This window comes from Heloderma suspectum, chromosome 1 (assembly GCF_057233095.1).
Source record: "Heloderma suspectum isolate Gila_16-S chromosome 1, 16-S_ref, whole genome shotgun sequence".
NCBI classification, from domain to species: Eukaryota; Metazoa; Chordata; class Lepidosauria; order Squamata; family Helodermatidae; genus Heloderma; species Heloderma suspectum.
The window spans coordinates 304,800,890-304,818,512 of NC_139458.1; the positions used below are offsets into that span (position 1 = coordinate 304,800,890).

At 43.0% G+C, this 17,623-nt stretch overlaps 1 protein-coding gene across 1 annotated transcript in view; it reads right to left on the bottom strand.

The window, feature by feature from the left end:
• Nucleotides 1-15,288, bottom strand: part of TBX18 (T-box transcription factor 18) — a 47,853-nt gene extending 32,565 nt beyond the window's left edge. The window contains exons 1-4 of the mRNA XM_084831154.1: nt 14,980-15,288; nt 11,986-12,184; nt 8,580-8,681; nt 1,282-1,453 (exon numbers count right to left, since the gene is read on the bottom strand). Coding sequence (XP_084687280.1) covers nt 1,282-1,453; nt 8,580-8,681; nt 11,986-12,184; nt 14,980-15,271 — 765 coding nt within the window. The 5' untranslated portion in view covers nt 15,272-15,288. The remainder of the gene's footprint in view (nt 1-1,281; nt 1,454-8,579; nt 8,682-11,985; nt 12,185-14,979) is intronic.
• Between the last annotated feature and the right edge of the window lie 2,335 nt (nt 15,289-17,623).

Genomic DNA, 17,623 nt, shown 5'->3' on the forward strand with positions numbered 1-17,623 from the left:
GAAGCTTATATCCCCCCTCCTGGCAAGCCATGATCCCAATCCTAATCTGGGCTGCAAGTGCTTACACTGATGTACATAGACCAATCATGCATAACTCTCTGCTATGCGTGATTTGAAGAACATGTAGTTGGCCCTTGATTCCACTTACACAAGTAATTCTGACCTAATTAACATCCTTATTCTAAGGATAAACAGTAGTAACTGTCCATGCACCCAGATTAGACTCATTAAACAAAATTTTAAAAACTAGTATGCCCCAGTGGCAAAAGTATTCAATGTGGACCAAGTCTAATAACAGCCACAAGTGGTCTTGGAATAATCATAGCACAACATACAAAACTCTGCAGCTCGAGCCTAAAAACAAAGACAGCACCTATTAAGATGGTCCTAACATGCCTCAGAAATCCAGTGCTATATTTTGAAAACATTAGTGTGTCCATTTAATACCAAACATTCCAAATGTACAATGAAAGTGCCCAGTCTCAAGACCATTTTTACATAATTATATACCAAGACAGAAAATGTGAATATTTTAAGAATTAATTCAAAAACATTGGTTTGTGAGTCTTTTTCCCCTCTCAAATGTTTTGAAGAGAACAGGAAATATTACTATAGCATATTTTGTCACGTGAGGTGGTGTCATGACTAAACAATTTGGAGCTTGCAAACAGAACATTCAAACTGCACAATTTCCAGCCAGTTTTGCAGAAGTAATGAGCTTCAGCTGTGAAAAGGTCTTGCTCCATAAGGTAGGTAATAAATCATTATCAGTTGTTCCTTTTGAGTACTGTTATTAACACCTCGTGGGGTTTTTGCACAAATTATTTTATAAAACCATTAGTTTTATAGTAACATTTTCTTTTACTCAAGTAATGTTACATATAGTAACATTAGTAACATTTTCTTTTACTCAAGTAAAGTTCGTCTATGCAGAAGATGTTTGTTTTAAGGCTAGGCACGGTGTTTCACCATACTTTTGGAAAAGTACGGACAGCTACACACACACACAATGGCAAAATGTACCAGCAGCTGTGCACTTTCAGTTTAGTCAATTTTTGCATCCTCCATTCTTCTTCTCTCCAAGAGCCCAAATTAGTCATGTGAAGTAAAATGGCATCATATTACTAATTAATTGCTCTGGCAAAATATCAAAGCATGCATACATCTAACTTGGCATAAGCTTTGAAATATTAGTTTTTTGTTAACATGAGTTCGCATGTCAAAAGGCCTGTTTTTTTAATGAGTACTTTATGCTAACATTGTAGAAAACAAGATACTCACGTGGCCCTGGTCATCCAGTTCATTGTTTGTAAGTTTCAGTTTGTCAAAGCTAATCACTTGCCTCATCCAAGTCTCTCCTGAGGCGGGAGAATCTGGGTGAATATACACACGAGGAGGCACGGGTGAGTCAGCATTACCAGCGACCATCCATTTGGAGCTGTGATAAACATATCTATGGGAAGAAACCCAAGGTGTATGAGATTCACAATAGTTTCTTGGCATTGTTTAGTCACTGTGGAAAAACAGAGGTGTACAGCATGTATTTATTTATTTATTTATTTATTTATTTAATTTATTAATCGCCCATCTGGCCGGTCACCCAGCCACTCTGGGCGATGTACAACAATAAAAACAATTCATATGTTTTCATACGAAGACACACATTTAACAAAGAAAGAAAAAGAGCGAGTCACATCGAGACAGTAGCATTTATTTGTTATAGAGAAAAACACAGCCCAAACGAACAGCTTTGCATAGACTATTTTTGTTTCATTTAACCCACAGTTTTCTCAGACTGAACCATATATTGAAAAATATGAAAATGGGGCTGTAAAAATAAATAAATAAATAAATAAATAAATGTTATAAGAGATTCAGGGAATATTATAATGTAATATTTAACACTACAAAAGGATTATTTCAACAGAAAGCCAAATTCTATGAAGATCTCTTTAAAAGGCCACAAATTAAAATTCTAGTTCTGAGATTTATCCTATAATCAGGAAAACATTTTGACTATAAATACCTTATAAGTCAATCCAACTTTCTCCTGAAAACTGAGCCAATGAATATATTTATGAAGTATATTCATCCATCATAAAAAACTACATAATCCTTGTTTTAAAACACACACACCCTACAACAGCCTTCGCCTACAGTGTTTGTTTTTTTAAAAAATAAAAAATTAGATAGCTTAGCGCTATAAGGGACTGAAATGTCATCAGTGGTATAAGCATTTGCACTGAAAAGAACATTGTTTCATTGAAATATGGCACATGATCAACACAAAGATGTTCTGTCTTATAGAAGTATATAGCTCAAACCAGAGCCCCATATGTGCACCACTGCAAACATGGAGCTCCTGCAAAGGGATGTATGGTAGAACTGCCTGCTCTGCTGCAGTGAATACATGGAAAGGTCTATGGTCTAAATCAACACCTTTGGTTTGGTTTGGTTACCCTTGAAGGCAGAGAATCTCCATGTGCGCATCACAGTGACTGGAGTAGGGAGATCTACTGCACTGATACCATTAGAATATAATCTGTTTTAAAATGGAATAAGTTGCCATTTTTCTATTTGCAAATTGCATTTCATTATTGTGCTATAGTATAAATATTTGTTTCAAATCCCAGTAATATTAAACTCCAATTTTATGATTTAACTCAGTAAAATCTTGCTTTGCTATCAACCAAAGCAGAATTGGGATCATTGGTTTCAATCCTAGAACTGTAATCCTACTCATGTTTACTCAGGAGTAAGTTCTATTTAGTTTGGTGGAACTTGCTCTCAGGTAAGCATCCCCAGGATTTCAGTCAAAGGGGTCCTTTCACAAACTGAATGACTCCTTCCATTCATGGAAGGGCTTTTGATCCAGCGAAGTCTTCTACTGGCGAAAGCAGGAGGAGATGGCATTCTTGCCGATTCTACCCTCTCTGCAGACCACACAACAGTTCTGGAGGGTCCCCTAACCCTCAGAGCAGATTTTCAGGGAATACAAGGAGCTGTAGGGGGGAAGAGAATGGAATTTCACTAACGGGAAACTTACGATCCAAGCCAATAAATGCAATATGCAAAGCGGTCCCATGCAAGTCATTCATTTTAAAGTTACTTCAAGGATTGTACCCTGTACTTGAAAAGTTTTGTGCCACAGCTCAAGAAGATTACTCAGCACAAGGAAATGAATAAGCTATCTGACATGCTTACACACATAAAGACTGAGATGTACAAGAAAAGTCATCTGCATTAATCATAAAGTGCATTTTCTAAAAAATCAGTGGGAAAAATCTTAAATCATTTGAGAATCATGCCTAATTTCAGTATAGAAGTAGATCCTTGCTACGTTTAGAAATATGGTATTTAGTACAAAATGTGCAAAGTGTATGTCTGTTCAAGACAGCCAGAGCAATCCTAAACATGTTTACTCAAAGTAAGAGCTATCGAGTTCAATGGGATTTACTCCCTACTATAAGTATTTAGGATAGCATCCTTAGACTAACTCACAAAAAATGTTATCCAGCTCCAATTTAGACTCAGTATTTTTAATTGATCTGCCTTTTATTGTGTCAAAGGAAAAATGAAGAACTACAGTCATCTTAACTACAGTTAAGCTTCAGGGCATATGGAATGCAGGATTTGAGCCTCTTTATGGAACAAGAAAACAGCACTGGAGATAGGAGAAGTAAGTTATCTTCCTTATATTCACTAACTTCAGTTTCTTAATGAAAGAATTATAAAATTGTTCTAACAATGTTTTTTTTAACGAAACTGCTAATATTTAAGAACACAGGCCTTTATCCACACAACCATTTGGGCAAGAAATCTTTAATACCACACCAACTATACTCTCTACCTAGATTTATAGTCTCTTAGATGCTGAAAGAGCCACTGTGTTCCGGTTCCTACAAATTCATGCCAGGAATTCTAGTGGGAATTCTTGCTTAGATGCGTATTGCCCTGGTCAAAGCCTATATGATCAAGACCTTATGTTAAAATAACTGTTTAAGGAGCACTTACAGATAGCTACTAGCCAATTATTGCAAATAATTGCATAGACAGAAATGCTATTAAATAGCTAAGCAAAGCCACCATAAGAATTATTCTGTAAATTACACTTGATTGTAGGTGTGTATTTCTTTATTTTACATTTACACTCTGCCTTTCTAAAAATATGCCTGAGGCAGCTAACAATAAAATCCACAACTAAAAAAAAAACATATTATGAAACCATCTAAAAACATATTAAGAGCTCTCATGCAAAAACAGCCAGTTAAAACATCAGTGAATTAAAATAAAGGTTAAAACACAGAGCAGAAGAGAAGATGTAATGGTTGAAGGCTATCAGTAAGGGTGCAAGAAGAGCATCCTTCAGTACAGGATTCCCAAGTCTGGACGCAGCCACTGAGAAAGCCCTTTCTCTAGGGATGTATCAAAGTTCCGCCACGGATCTCGGGGAGGCTGAATGCCAGCACATTCGGCCCCCAAAATCGGTGGCGGAATGGCCCCCCGCCCCCCCCGGGACAGAATTACCTTAGGCGGATATTCCTGGCGGTGGTGGCGGCCGGTCTTCCGACCGGCTGCCGCCACCGCCATTTCCAGGTAAACAAAAACAAAATAACGTGATAGGCTACGTAAAGATTTACGTAGCCTATCATGGCTAGATTTTTAAAAAACACCGTGATAGGCTATGTAAATGTTTATATAGCCTATCACGGCTGATTAAAAAAACAAAAACAAAAAAACACGCGTACGCAAATGGCGGCGCCCATGGGCGCCGCCATTTGCGTTCCTTATTTTGGCACGTCTTAGTCTACGTAAACATTTACATAGACTAAGACGGCGAAGATAAGGGGAACGCAAATAGCATAGACGCTACGCTATTTGCGTTCCCCTTATTTTCGCCGTCTTAGTCTACGTAAATGTTTACGTAGACTAAGACGTGCCAAAATAAGGAACGCAAATGGCGGCGCCCATGGGCGCCGCCATTTGCGTACGCACATTTTTTTGTTTTTTGTTTTTATCAGCTGTGATAGGCTACGTAAACATTTACGTAGCCTATTACGGCTGACTGCAGGGACGCAAATGGCGGCGGGTACGGCCGCTGCCATTTGCGTCCCTGCTAGCCAGCGGCCGGATGTCCGGCTGCTGGCGGAGCCGGCCGGTGGCTCCGAAGAATCCCTGTGGAGCGGAGCCGGCCGGCCATGATTCCGGGGGGGAGGAGGAACGGAGCGCCTCCCCCCCCGGCCAGGATTCCGGGGGGAGGGACGGAACGCCTCCCCCCCAGCATCAAGCATAATCCTTTCGTACATCCCTACCTTTCTCAAGCTTCCGCCAAACACACATCAGATGCTGGCGGGACAGAGAGAAAGGCCTCTCTGAAGGATCTCAACACCAGGACAGGTCTGTACAGGAGAAGGTAGTACTTCTGGTTACTTGGTCTTAAGCTGTTTGGGGCTTTATAAGACATAACCTGCCCTTTGTGTTGTGCTTGGAAACAGACATGCTCCCTATGACAGTCCCCAGGCAACAGTCTGTTTGCAGCATTCTGAATCAGCTGAAGTTTATGAACAGTCTTCCAAGTAAGCCCCACACAGTCACCACGGCCAAATCAGTCAACCCCAAGGAAGGGGTGCCGAACAAAAAACACTCCTGGCCACTGCTGAAATCTGGGCATCCATGTCTAGGTGCAAGTGAGGTCCAGAAGAATAGGGATGCACTCTCCCTGTCCAGTTCCCAGCAAAGATAATCCATCAAGGTAATCAGAGCAGTTTCCATTCCATAACCAGGCCTGAAACTGGATTGAAAGAGATCGTCGGTATCATCCAAGAAAACCCGGAGTCAAGGTAACACCACATGCTTGAGCACCTTGCTTAAGAATGGAATATTGGAGTCTGGCCAGAAATTATCCAGTCTAATGAGATTTAAGGAGAGCTTTTTTTAAACAAAAACCACCACCTCTTCTAGGCCTCAGGCATTACTGACTCCCCTTACCCACTCAAACAGTCCCACTCTGGTAGCTTTTATAATCCAGGAAGGACACAGGCTCTACAGTTTGAAAAGTATCAATCACAACTGGACAAGCAGGTACTGAAGCAATAAAAACTGGAACTTCACTAACTATGGCATCCAAGTCAGAATATATATAACTGATTTTATCTCTAAACTCACTTGCAAATTGGTCACAGCAGGCTATTGAGTAGTCCTCATTACCAACTTGAGACCAGATATAATAGGCCACTGAAAAAGTTGTCAGTCAATTTTGTGCAGATGCAGTAGTGAAGAAAAAATTATTTGCTGCCATCCTACGTTCCCCAGAAAGCTAAGGAGCTAAGGAGCTTCTTTGGCTCTACGAAGTGAAAGAGGGTGCTCAGGAGTGATTGTGTCAACTGACAATTTGTCCATTTCAGAGACAGACCTGGGCTTCGACAGAATCACCTGTTGAGATTACAGGAAACCTCCACAACTTTTTTGGACCCATGGACACATTTGGGAATTTGAGAAACTGCTGTGGACACCACCTCAAAATGGCTCCCACAGAGGATATGGCTAGTCACATAATGGCTGCCATGGCTAGTCAAAAGTGAACTACGGAGGTGATGCTGAGGGAGAAATGGTGACACTAGAGGCTGGGAGGAAGGAGGAAATAGCAAGGCAAAGGGGTAGAGGAAGAGCAAGGCTAGAGGGTGGGATGGGGAGAAACAGCAAGTAAATTGGTGGAAAGAGAAATAGCAAAGCTGGAGGTTGGGAGGCAGGGGGAAACAGAAAGGCAATGGGGTAGAGGAAGAGCAAGGCTAGAGGCTAAGAGGGAAAGAAACACTGAGTTAAAGAGGTGGGGGGATAGAAAGACCGAGGCTGGAAAGGGAAAGAAAGAAGACTGTCCTAACATTTTTCCAAGGTTTTTATTTAAAAAATTTTTTTGAAGGGGGCAGGGAATGCAGAGCTTCATGGATGCCCTTGTAGGTGCCATCGCACCTGTGGGCACCATGTTGGGGACCACCACCATTAGACATCAGAAAGCCACTCAGATCCATCTGTCTGCTGGAGGACCATCCTAATGAGTCTTCCACCCTGGCAGAGGCTCAGCAGTACAGCAAAACTAAACGCTACCAAGTAGTGATCTGTACATAACAGAACTATCACCATCATTCTACCCAGCGCGCACGTGCATGCACACACACACAGAAATCAAGAGTGCATCCCACGAAATGAGCTGGGCCGGAACCCATGGTTGCCATAAAATTTTGAACTGCTCCCAACAAGGTGGTCTCAGTGTGAATGTTAAAGTCTCCCAATACGACAAGCCTGGAAGACTCCAACATCACAGCCAAGACCACCCCAACCAGCTCAGAAAGGGAGACCATTGGACAGTGGATGGATAGTACACCAAAAGAATCCTTATTCTGTCTCAGGCACCCACTTTCAAGAACACACATTCAAAACTGGACAACTGCAGGATGAGGCACTTCGGTCAGAGAGGAACAGGATCATGACAGGCTAACACAACTCCATCTAGCTACTCCCAGGTCTTTCCTGGTGCTGCACAGAGAATTCAGAAGGACAAAACTGAAAGAGAATTTTGAAACTCCCCCAGTTTCATCCAACAAAGTCTCTGTAATACAAGCCAGGTCAACCTTCTCATCCAGGATCAAGTCCCAGATGGCTGCCGTTTTTCCGTTTACTGACCCGGCATTCAACAACAGCACCTTCAGCACAAGGAAACTGACTGCCACCAATGCAACTGAGATCCAGCTGGTTGAGACACAACCAAAACCCAGCAGGAATCCCTTCCCCTGTAACAGACTGGCCACCTCCCACTGCCATATCTCCTTCTGCTCTCAACCTGTAAAATGTCAGTGCTTCTACTACCGTGTCTCTCCCATCTTTCTGAAAATACATCCCTCTCATAGCAAAACCTACACCCACCTTGAAATCATTCAAGACAGTTCAAGGGAGTTACAATTTTAGTACAGAAATTGTATTTTTGCATTTACTTATTAATATATAATAACCTTACTGAAAGACCTAATGGAAACGTACGTATTGACTAAGCACAATATTCCCTCACAGTGCTGTTCTTTAACTAGGAAGGTAGAAAGCTGCCTTATGCTCAGACCATCGGTCCATCTAGTCCAGAGTTCCAGGCAGGATTCTTTTCTAGTCCTTACTTGGAGATGCCGGGGATCGAACCTAGGACTTTCTGCATGCAAAGCAGGTGCTCTGCTACTGAGCTAACTGGGATAGAAAAAAGTGGTTTGTAGGGGCTATAGACAGTCCACCCCAATCCTACTAGCTTCAATGAGTCAATTCCCAAGTAAGGTGCTGAAGGATTTCTGCTTACGTGACAAGAAAAACAACCAATAATCTGAATAATGTAGAGTGTGTTCAATATATGAGCCAAACGCACAAAGCAGAAAAAACCCCAACCACCCTTGATTGTTCTCACGTGCTTGGCACAAAGCACTTATTTTTCATGCAGTGAGATGAAGATAGGAATTTGGAAGGAAGTTAAGCACAACCTTCTGCTAATTTCCAGACTAGTATTTTTCTCCAGCATTCCAAGTTTTATATATTTCATACTATACCTGTATCTTTTGTTATCCACAGGGACAATGTCCATAGCAATATAGTATTGTTGATGGGGGTCTAGGCCTGAAATTTTCACTCTCATTGCTGGAAACATCCGTCTGAACACAAAAAAGAAGAGCATTTAATAAAAAACAGACTTGGAATACAGAAGCAGGAACGTCTTTGAGGAATCATCCCCCAACCCTTTTTCATTTAAAATGATCTGCAGGAAGTCTTTAAAAAAAAAAATTATAGACAGCTCATTCACAAAATAGTCTTATTACGCAAGTCCTGACAGGTTTTACATACTTTTTTTTTTTTGCTGAACCATGTTTTGTGTATTTTCTGAAACTCCTTCAAAGTACACACTCTTCCACATAATTCAAGTGCACTTGTTGATCAGCAAGCCATTTTTGTTTTGAGTTTTTGTTTTAGCTGTTTTAAACACATTGGGTTGCACTCAGGGTTGTCCTTCCACCAATAGAACAGACACCACTGGGAGATTAACATTACCCTCCCCTAAGAGCCCCCCAAATCTGAAGCAGATATGGGGGAACGTGTGGAAATATATGGGGGGGGGGCAGAGAGAGAGGAAGGGAAAGGAAACAGAAATCTGCTCACATAATGTTGGATTTAGCCCACTGGTAATTCTTAGAAATCATATGCTCAAGTATTATTCACTAAGAAACAGAGGTCAGCCTTTTGATCCCAAGTCTGTTTATTCAAAAGAAAGTCCCACCAAAGTCAATGGAACTTACTTCCAAGTCACAAGCCCTGATCAAGAGATTCTTGCATCTGGCTTTGTATGCATACTTGAATACATGAGGATCTTCCCTATGAAAGAGATGATCAACACTATCAGTGCTATCATAGGGAGGGGAGAGATGGGGTGCCTAGAATAAGCTGCCGCCCAATTGTTGATTGGCACGGTGAATGTTGACAGCATCCACCACCACTTCAGCTGTGTACAGACATTATTGAAACAGTGAACATCACCCCACAGGTGATGACTGTTGTCAATTCTACACTTTTATATATATTCACGCAACCTTTATAAGCAATACAAATCTATGCTGGGAAAAGCAACAAAGATGGCAATCCTAAGCATGTGTATTTAGAAGCAAGTGCCATTAAAACAAATGGGATTTACTTCTGCATAAACAAAATTAGGATTGGGCTGCAAATAAAAGTCTAAGGCAATAAAAGGTGCATTCCTTATAAGATGCAATCTTATAAATGATTAGTTACTTACAGTGCAATTCTATAAATGAAGGGTGTCCCACTGACTTCAGTGGGACTTGCTCTGAGGTAACAGTGTACATAATTACAGCCATAATTAGTTAACTGTATCAAACAACTTGTAATTCTATCATAAACAACAATATGCCATGTTCAGGATAAACAAAATGTAGTTAACGAGCACAGTTCCCATTCATTTCAGTTGGGCTCGTACAGAGGGATTGCAAGGGGTTGGCCCAAAGTGTTGTTGTATACTCAAAAGATACATAAAAGAAATACCTTAATAGATGTTATAAATTTTATCACTGTATTATGGGCAAAGGGAAAAGGTCAAAGCTCATTACTACAACAGTGCACGTAGAAATTGTCACTAGGGTCTAACTGAAGTAGTTACAGGTTGGGAAGTTTTAAGATGTAATTATTCTTCAACTGAACATATGCCTGACACCCGTCTCTATGAATTTGTTTTCAAGGAATTTTATAACAAAGGCATGCTATCTTTTTCCTTTAATGTAAGTGAACATTGCAATTTTGTTTTCTTAAATTTTTGATGTTGTTCTGAATGCATGAACTCAAAGTTTGATTTTGGAAAGAACAGGCGTCATTGACATAATGGTTAACCAAACAAGAGGGCAATGCAGCTAACTAGTTCTTGCTGTTATTTCACTGCACCTGTAAGATAAAAAAAGAAAATCTTTGACAGGACAACTTTTAAGACAAATGCTGCCTTGTGCTGTTTAAGACTGCACTTCAATCATTAATAAAGTCCCTCTGAAATGTAGAAGGTAGCATATGGATTCAATAAAATATGTTTCTGTAATTTCTAATAAGTTCAGATACTTTTATACTGTACAGGTTTTTACCATGTGTATCCTTTGGAAGAGAAGAAAGGGTGTGTGTGTGTTTTTTAAAGAAGAATGTAGCATTCATACCCTTTAACATAATGAACAGGAAACCTAAAATCCCACATATTTCTATATCATCTAAAATTACTGTGACCTCTCCAGCTTTATAAATCCATTTGCTTAATTCATTTTGACATACTTGTGGATTTCGGATTGTATCCATCAAATTAGAGATAATTTAAACATCTAGCTTCAGCAGTGTAAGAGTTCGTAATTAAAATGGTGAAGAAAGCCATATCATGAAATAATGTGATGCAACATTCAAATCGAAAGCCATCGAAAGCACAAAACCTAGAAAGGTGAATGGGTTCTCCTTAATATTTTGTATTTGACTTGATTTTTTGCAATAATACTCTCAGAAAACATCTAGAAGAAGTCTATCAAGTGTAAAAATGCCAGAAACGGTAGATTAAAATGTATGTGTGCAAGTACGCACACACAGAGTAACTGTTTTGCCATACAAAATAGATACTACGGAGTTTAAACCCAACTACAGTTACTGTGGACTTCACCATAAACCCCATTACTTAGAAACAATTCAATATTAAATCAGTGGAATTTCCTTCTAAATTCACTGATGTGAAATAAATGATTAGGTTGAAAAAGAGAAATGCACTTTCTTTGAAGTATGACTAAAATCAAGTGAATAATCACATCTCAAAACAAATTACACAAAACTCCATTTATATGAATAGATTTGGTTGCAGTTAATTTGGATTTCTGTAGTGCAGTTTCGAAAGGAGTTTCTAGGTGAGCGTTACTTTTAAGCCATGTTTAAAACAGGAAAGGGGGAGAGATTGGGGATGTCAATAAGATGAACGGAAGAGTATCCCGCGATGAAGAGTACTGTTTTGGAGCCATCCCCTCCAAAACATGGATGACCGGGTAGGATCGCGCTCCGTCTTTCACCGAAGTCAGGGGCGCAAAATGTGCGCACGAGATTCTCAAAAGGGAACGCCGCACGCACCACCTCTTTTGCACAGGCCGAGGCGCCCCGCAAAAGCCCTCGGCGCAACTCACACACGGCGCCACGTCTCGAAACTGCGCAGCACGTCAAAGGGCGCTCCGGGCCTGCGGTTTCCCCGGAAGTGCTTCGGCCTGACGCGCCCGTGCCTAGCTTGCTTCTTTTGCTTGCGTGGTGATGGTGATTTAGGGCGCAATCCTATGCGTGTTTAGGCAGAAGAAGAAGTCCCACGACTCCCAGAATTGGGGGAATGCTGGGACCTGTAGAACTTTTCCCTGTCTGAAGAGGCATAGGACTGCATCCTTGTTTCTTTACCTGCCCGCCTTCGTGATGATCATCTCGGTGCCGATCTCGTGGAAGCGCTTCCATAGCTCTGCGCCCTGCAGGTCCACCCGAGGCACTTGAGAGGCGAGCAGCGGAGACCCGGGCCTACTAGAGCCCCCCGCCTTGGCAGGACCTCCGGGGGACAGCGGAGGCGACGTAGCAGCACTTAGGAAACTCTCTTCGCAGCTACCTGAAGGAAAAATGGAGGGGGGGGGGGAGAGGAAAGCAAAAGACAGCGCGCGTTAGGCACGTCAACAGCCTCAGAGGCTTCAGGCGGCGCTGCTGGTGCTGCCGCCGCCTCCGCGTCTTTGGCTTTTTAAGACGGAGGGCAGAAAGTCGATAGCGCCGCGCGTAGGGCGGTCAAAAGGTTTCTCTGCCAAGCGAGGCAAGCGCGCCCGAGGCGCAGGCTGCTGCCCCCTTTCTTCCCCTTCGCGCTCACGTGCGGCCTTCGGAAAGGGGCACGTGCGTTTTGCGCCTTCCCCTGCTGGTTTTGGCGCGGCCGCGGCAGCGCCTGGCGTCCGTTTCTTTTCCGGGCCTAAACGGCACGAGAGAAAAGACGAGGCGGCTGTTGTCCGGCCGCACGCAGCAATTTGGGGTGTGGGAAACGAGGTGAAACGGAATGGCTTGGAGAAAGGCCGTTTGGTCGACCAAAGGCGGGAAGGAAGGACACCCTCCCTCCCCTCAAGCGGGAGAAGGGCGCCAGGACCAGACGCCGGCGGGTGTGTTTAAAGAGCCAAGCGCGCTCTTGCGAAAGGCCTCGCTGTTCCCTGGAGCAGAAGTCACCAGAGGCAAGGAAGGCCGGTGAGGGCGGCGGCTTGAAGAAAGCCGGCGACCTCGAGTGAGTCGGCTTGGAAATAAGGTGCCCTCGCTTCAAGGTAGTCCTGTTAGCGTCAATGGAAGTCATGTCCCACTCCCTGGTTAACAGAGGCCACTAAGGGCAGCGCGGGGGATGCGACTCAGGAGCGTGCTGCCGGCCTCCCAGTTTGAGAGCCATTTTAAACATCTCAGCTTTACTCCCCGCATTTTCCAAACACCCCAAGTCTGCGGAATAGGGACGAATGCAGCAATCCCATCCATACTTACCTGTCAGTAAGTCCCACTGACGTCATGCAGCTGATAGACACGGATAGGATTGAACTGTGAAGGCCCCTGTTTTTCAGGTTTGGCTTTTAAACAAATGGACTTGCAGGTTTTGTACGTTATATGCTTTGCATATATTTTAGCGGGACTTCTTTTGTGCTGGTTTTGCAGCGGCTCTTGGAGACTATGAGGTGCACAGGCCCAAGTTCTATTAAAACCGACGTGACTGAAACTCTAAAGCGTGCATTTAAACTACATTCGTTTATGGAATGCAGCCGTTCTTAATCCCTGGGTAAATTGCACCTAATGAGTGTTATGAAATAAGTTAGAGAGTCAGGCGCTCAAATTGAAAACACATTTGAAAACAAATCCCGAGGAGTTAAATTGGATTAAATATCCAATGCGCTGAAGAAAATGAGCGTCCATCTATCTATTTCTCTCTAAAGAAATCCCTAAAATATTATCACAGTGGATTTTGTTTTTTGTTGGGAGAGCACAGAAATAAGGCCAGGAATTAATTTAAACAAGCAGTATACAATATATTATTTCATAGTCTATATTCATTTGTATATATTGATTAAATATTTAATAAAATGCACTGGACTCCTTAAGTGTCTCTTGATGCAGTTAAAACTTGTGCTTGTTTCATTAGGTAATTCAAAAATATTTAAAATAAATATTATGAAGGAAAGACCAAAAATTGCCAACTTAAATTCCTTATTATTGTTAAGCTTGCAGTCCAATTCGGGCAGTTAAAAGAGAAGTGGCTGCACTTGAGAGTTCATATTATTAATAATAAATACTTCCCCACTATCACAAAGTGTCTCCCTTATTATTAAAAGAACAGTTGATAATAATAACAAAATTGGCAGGGAATTATTTAGTATTAGCTGAATTATGAATGGATAATAATTATACAGCTCTTGAATAAAGAAGGGTTTAAAGAAATAATATATGTGAGGCCAAATAAGCGTTTCAGAACACCATGTGCACTTAATCACAGCAAGAACGTCTAAGTATACCATTACAATCAATGATGACATATATTGTATATTTAAGTTCATTTCATTCTAGTAGAATTCATGCATGGCTTACTTCCTTTGAATTGTGCCCACTATCTAAAACCAAGTAACACTGTACAGACTACAATCCTACACACTTACCTGGGGGTAAGTCTCATTGAACTCAATTGGGCTTACTTCTAAGTAACTGTTAGCGAAGCATCACCACTAGGACGTCGTGGGGCTGCAACTCTATCGGCACTTACTTGGGAGTAAGCATTATTGAACTCGGGGGAGATTTACTTCTGGGTAAACATCCACAGGATTAGGCCACATGTCCCAGAATTGAAAAGCAGTGGTCTTACACAGGTTACGTGAGAGTAATCTCAGGGAAACCAATTGCTTTCAGGAAAACGAAACTGGGACAGGACTGCAAACTCAACATGCATAATGTATTAAATCATGAAACAGATCACTGGGGAAAGACTGGCCCATTCCATCCAAAGCCTTTAAAGGGGGATGAATTTATTTTCCATTCTTCCCCCACCGCCACAAGACCTGGGAGGTGTTTCTTAAGAGCTGGGGTACGGCAGAGGAAGCTCGCCTGCCCGGGTTAAGCAGGGCACTTAGGAGGAGAAAGTACAAAGCGCTTGCGGGCTGGCTCTGGACACTGACAGCTGCCCCGAAGAGGCAAATTCGGGCCGGGGTATGTGAATGCGGAGATGGCCTTCAGAAGGAGAGCGAGAGACCTCGCCTTCGGGACTGCGGCGATCAGAGGCGCATGCCCTTGGGCAAAATGCAGCTCTTCCGCCCTGATTAAGGGCTGATCGGGCGAGGAGGGGCGGCGGGGACGAGCCTTTTCCCACCGGGCGGGCTGAGGCAGCGAGGGGACTCGATCACTCACCGGCAGGCAGGGTCCGGGCCGCGCAGTTCCTCACGGCGTCGGCGGCCGCCCCGGTCTCGGCGCTGGGCGGCAAAGCGCCGCCGCTCTCTGCGCCTTCGCTGGAGCCCTGGTCGCAGCTGCTGCCCGCTTCCGCCGGCGCCTCTTCTCCGGCCGCTCCGGCCAGCTTTCGTCGCTTCTGCGGCTGCTGCTGCTGCTGCTGCTGCTTCTCGGCTCCGATCAGAGCCTCCACCGAGAAAGCGTGAGCCTTGAGGCTCAGCATGGTGCAAGGCGAGGCTCTCTTTTTCTCTGCCATGCCCAGGCCGGCGGGCTCAGGGCCCTCCTCTCCCTCCCTCCCCCTGCCTGCTTTCCTTCCTCCAGGCCGCACCACTCGCCTCCTCTTCGCCTTTTCTTTTACATCCAACTTCTAGCAACCCGAAGTGGTCTGGGGTGTTGCTGCTGCTGCTGCTGCTGTGCCGCCGCCGCCCCCCCCCTCCCCAAACTATTCCGTCTTCCAAAAGCGGCGCTTCTCTTCTTCCCCTCCTCCTTCTCCTCCGGCAAGCTCTGCCGCGTCTGAGGGGCCAAACAACTCTGACATGGGTAACAAACGCTCTGCGGACACAAATTAGGGCTTGTAATTGAAATTTGTTGCCTTGATCTGTCAGCACTTCCAGGCAGGAGACCGGTGGGAAGAACTTGCTCATTAGTGTCAATAAAGTGACTGGGACGGGGCGGAGCCCATGGAGAGAGGGAGAACGGGTGTCAATCAAGAGGTGCCCTCGGCCAATCAGAAATTACGGATCCCCCCTCCAAAGCGGGTGCTTCTTCCTTAGAAGGGTATAAAAGTGAATGGGATGGGGAGGGGGGGGGGAGTCTAAGGACTGTGTGTCGCCCTCGCTTCCTTTACTAGTACCCTAAAACAACCCCATCTGTTTCAGGCTGTTAAAACCCTCCACTTTTCTCCAGACGAAGGTACTAGATTGATATACCTTTTAATCGAGAGATTGAAATCTACTGGATAAAGAGGCGGGGGGGGGGGACTGGGTTCAAGTCCCACCTCTTTCAATGGACTCCCTGTGTGGCTTTGAGCGTCATTATCTTTCAGGCTCAGTTTGCCATCTGTAAAATGGGAATAGTGGTCATCATCCACAGGAGTCCTGTGAACTCAAACAGAATAAAGGGCTGTTGTTTTTTAATCACTAAGTGTTCTATAAAAGACAAATAGCTGCGGCTGGTTGAGCTGGCTGACTGCAATAGTTTGGTTGTTCTCTCCTCCCCAGAAATAAAGGTAAAATAAAGATCAATGTTAATTATGGTGGTTTCCTTTATAGGTAGGACAAGGAATTAAATATGTTCTTATTGAAATATCTACTAAGGGAAATTATTTCACTCCTTTCAAAAATAAACTTTTAGTTTGTATAATGGGTTTTTTAAAAGTCCATATGTATAATAAAAGATACACACTAAATATGCAAGAGGGGAGGGATTCTATGTTTAAAAGTTGCGCCTGGTTACTAAAGATGCAAGGCACAATCTACTGGGATATTCTCCTGCGCAGTCACTGGGCGCTGAGCAAGAACATTGACACTTACACTTTCGGCGAAAGTAGGTTCTTATTATTCCCATAGATGTTATTTCCGGGTGCCTGTGTTTAGGATCGGGATGCCAAAAAAACAATTTGGGTACACTACCTCCCACTGCCTCTCTTTCCCTACCCAGGAACTCCTCTTGAGAGCCTACCTAATGACCTAAGGGCTAAGACTGAAAGCTTTAATCGAATAATAGATACCATTTATCGGCTTTGTGTTTAAAATATGGGTTTCAATCGCAGCAGCTCCAGTTGACTCTCTTTCTGATGGTGTGTGGTAAATATTAATCCATACAAAGTATTCAGTGATAATTTCCCAAACGATTACCATGCAAGCCAAGGTGGATGGATCAAGTGGATAGATACTGTAAAACACTTTGTCTAAATTGAATTGTGAACCCGACTATCCTTGTTCAAAATTATGTTCGTTACAAATATTCTTCATGGTAAAGATAAATATCTTTATCGAGATGTTGTCAGGCTTATTTCAATTGTTTAATTGATTAATCCTTTGAAAGAAAGTCAGACAGACAGATTCATTTTCCATTGGTGGACACCCCTGTAATGATGTATATAAGATGTGTGTGCGCGCGCATGTTTCCTTTGCTCAGGAAAGGATGTGTTCTTGAAAAGAAATATTTTCAATTGATTCATTAAAATAAATCGTCCGAGTTTCATCCTGATATTTGGAATTGGCTTTAAAATTCTCTCTCCCCCCGCCTCTCTGGAAACTGGTACCTCTAAACCTTTATAAGGTTAGCAGGAAGTAAATCCGACTGATTTCACTTGAACTTTTGTCCAGATAGAATCGCATAATGTCATTAGGAGGGAGAGTGAGCGAGGAGAATTACCATCCGCTACCTGATTTAAGGCTGCAATTCTATGTGGGAGTAAGGTCCACTGACTCCAATAGGATGTACTTCTGAGTGAATTCTGAGGATTACTCTGTTATTTTTATCAATAATCCTATTCAGAGGAAAACTGTATTGTGTGTGTGTGTGGGTTGCTTTCCCCAGAGTTTGATATTATATTGCAAATCTGGGGGCAAATATCACCACTCCTGTTTACAATCCTAAGGCT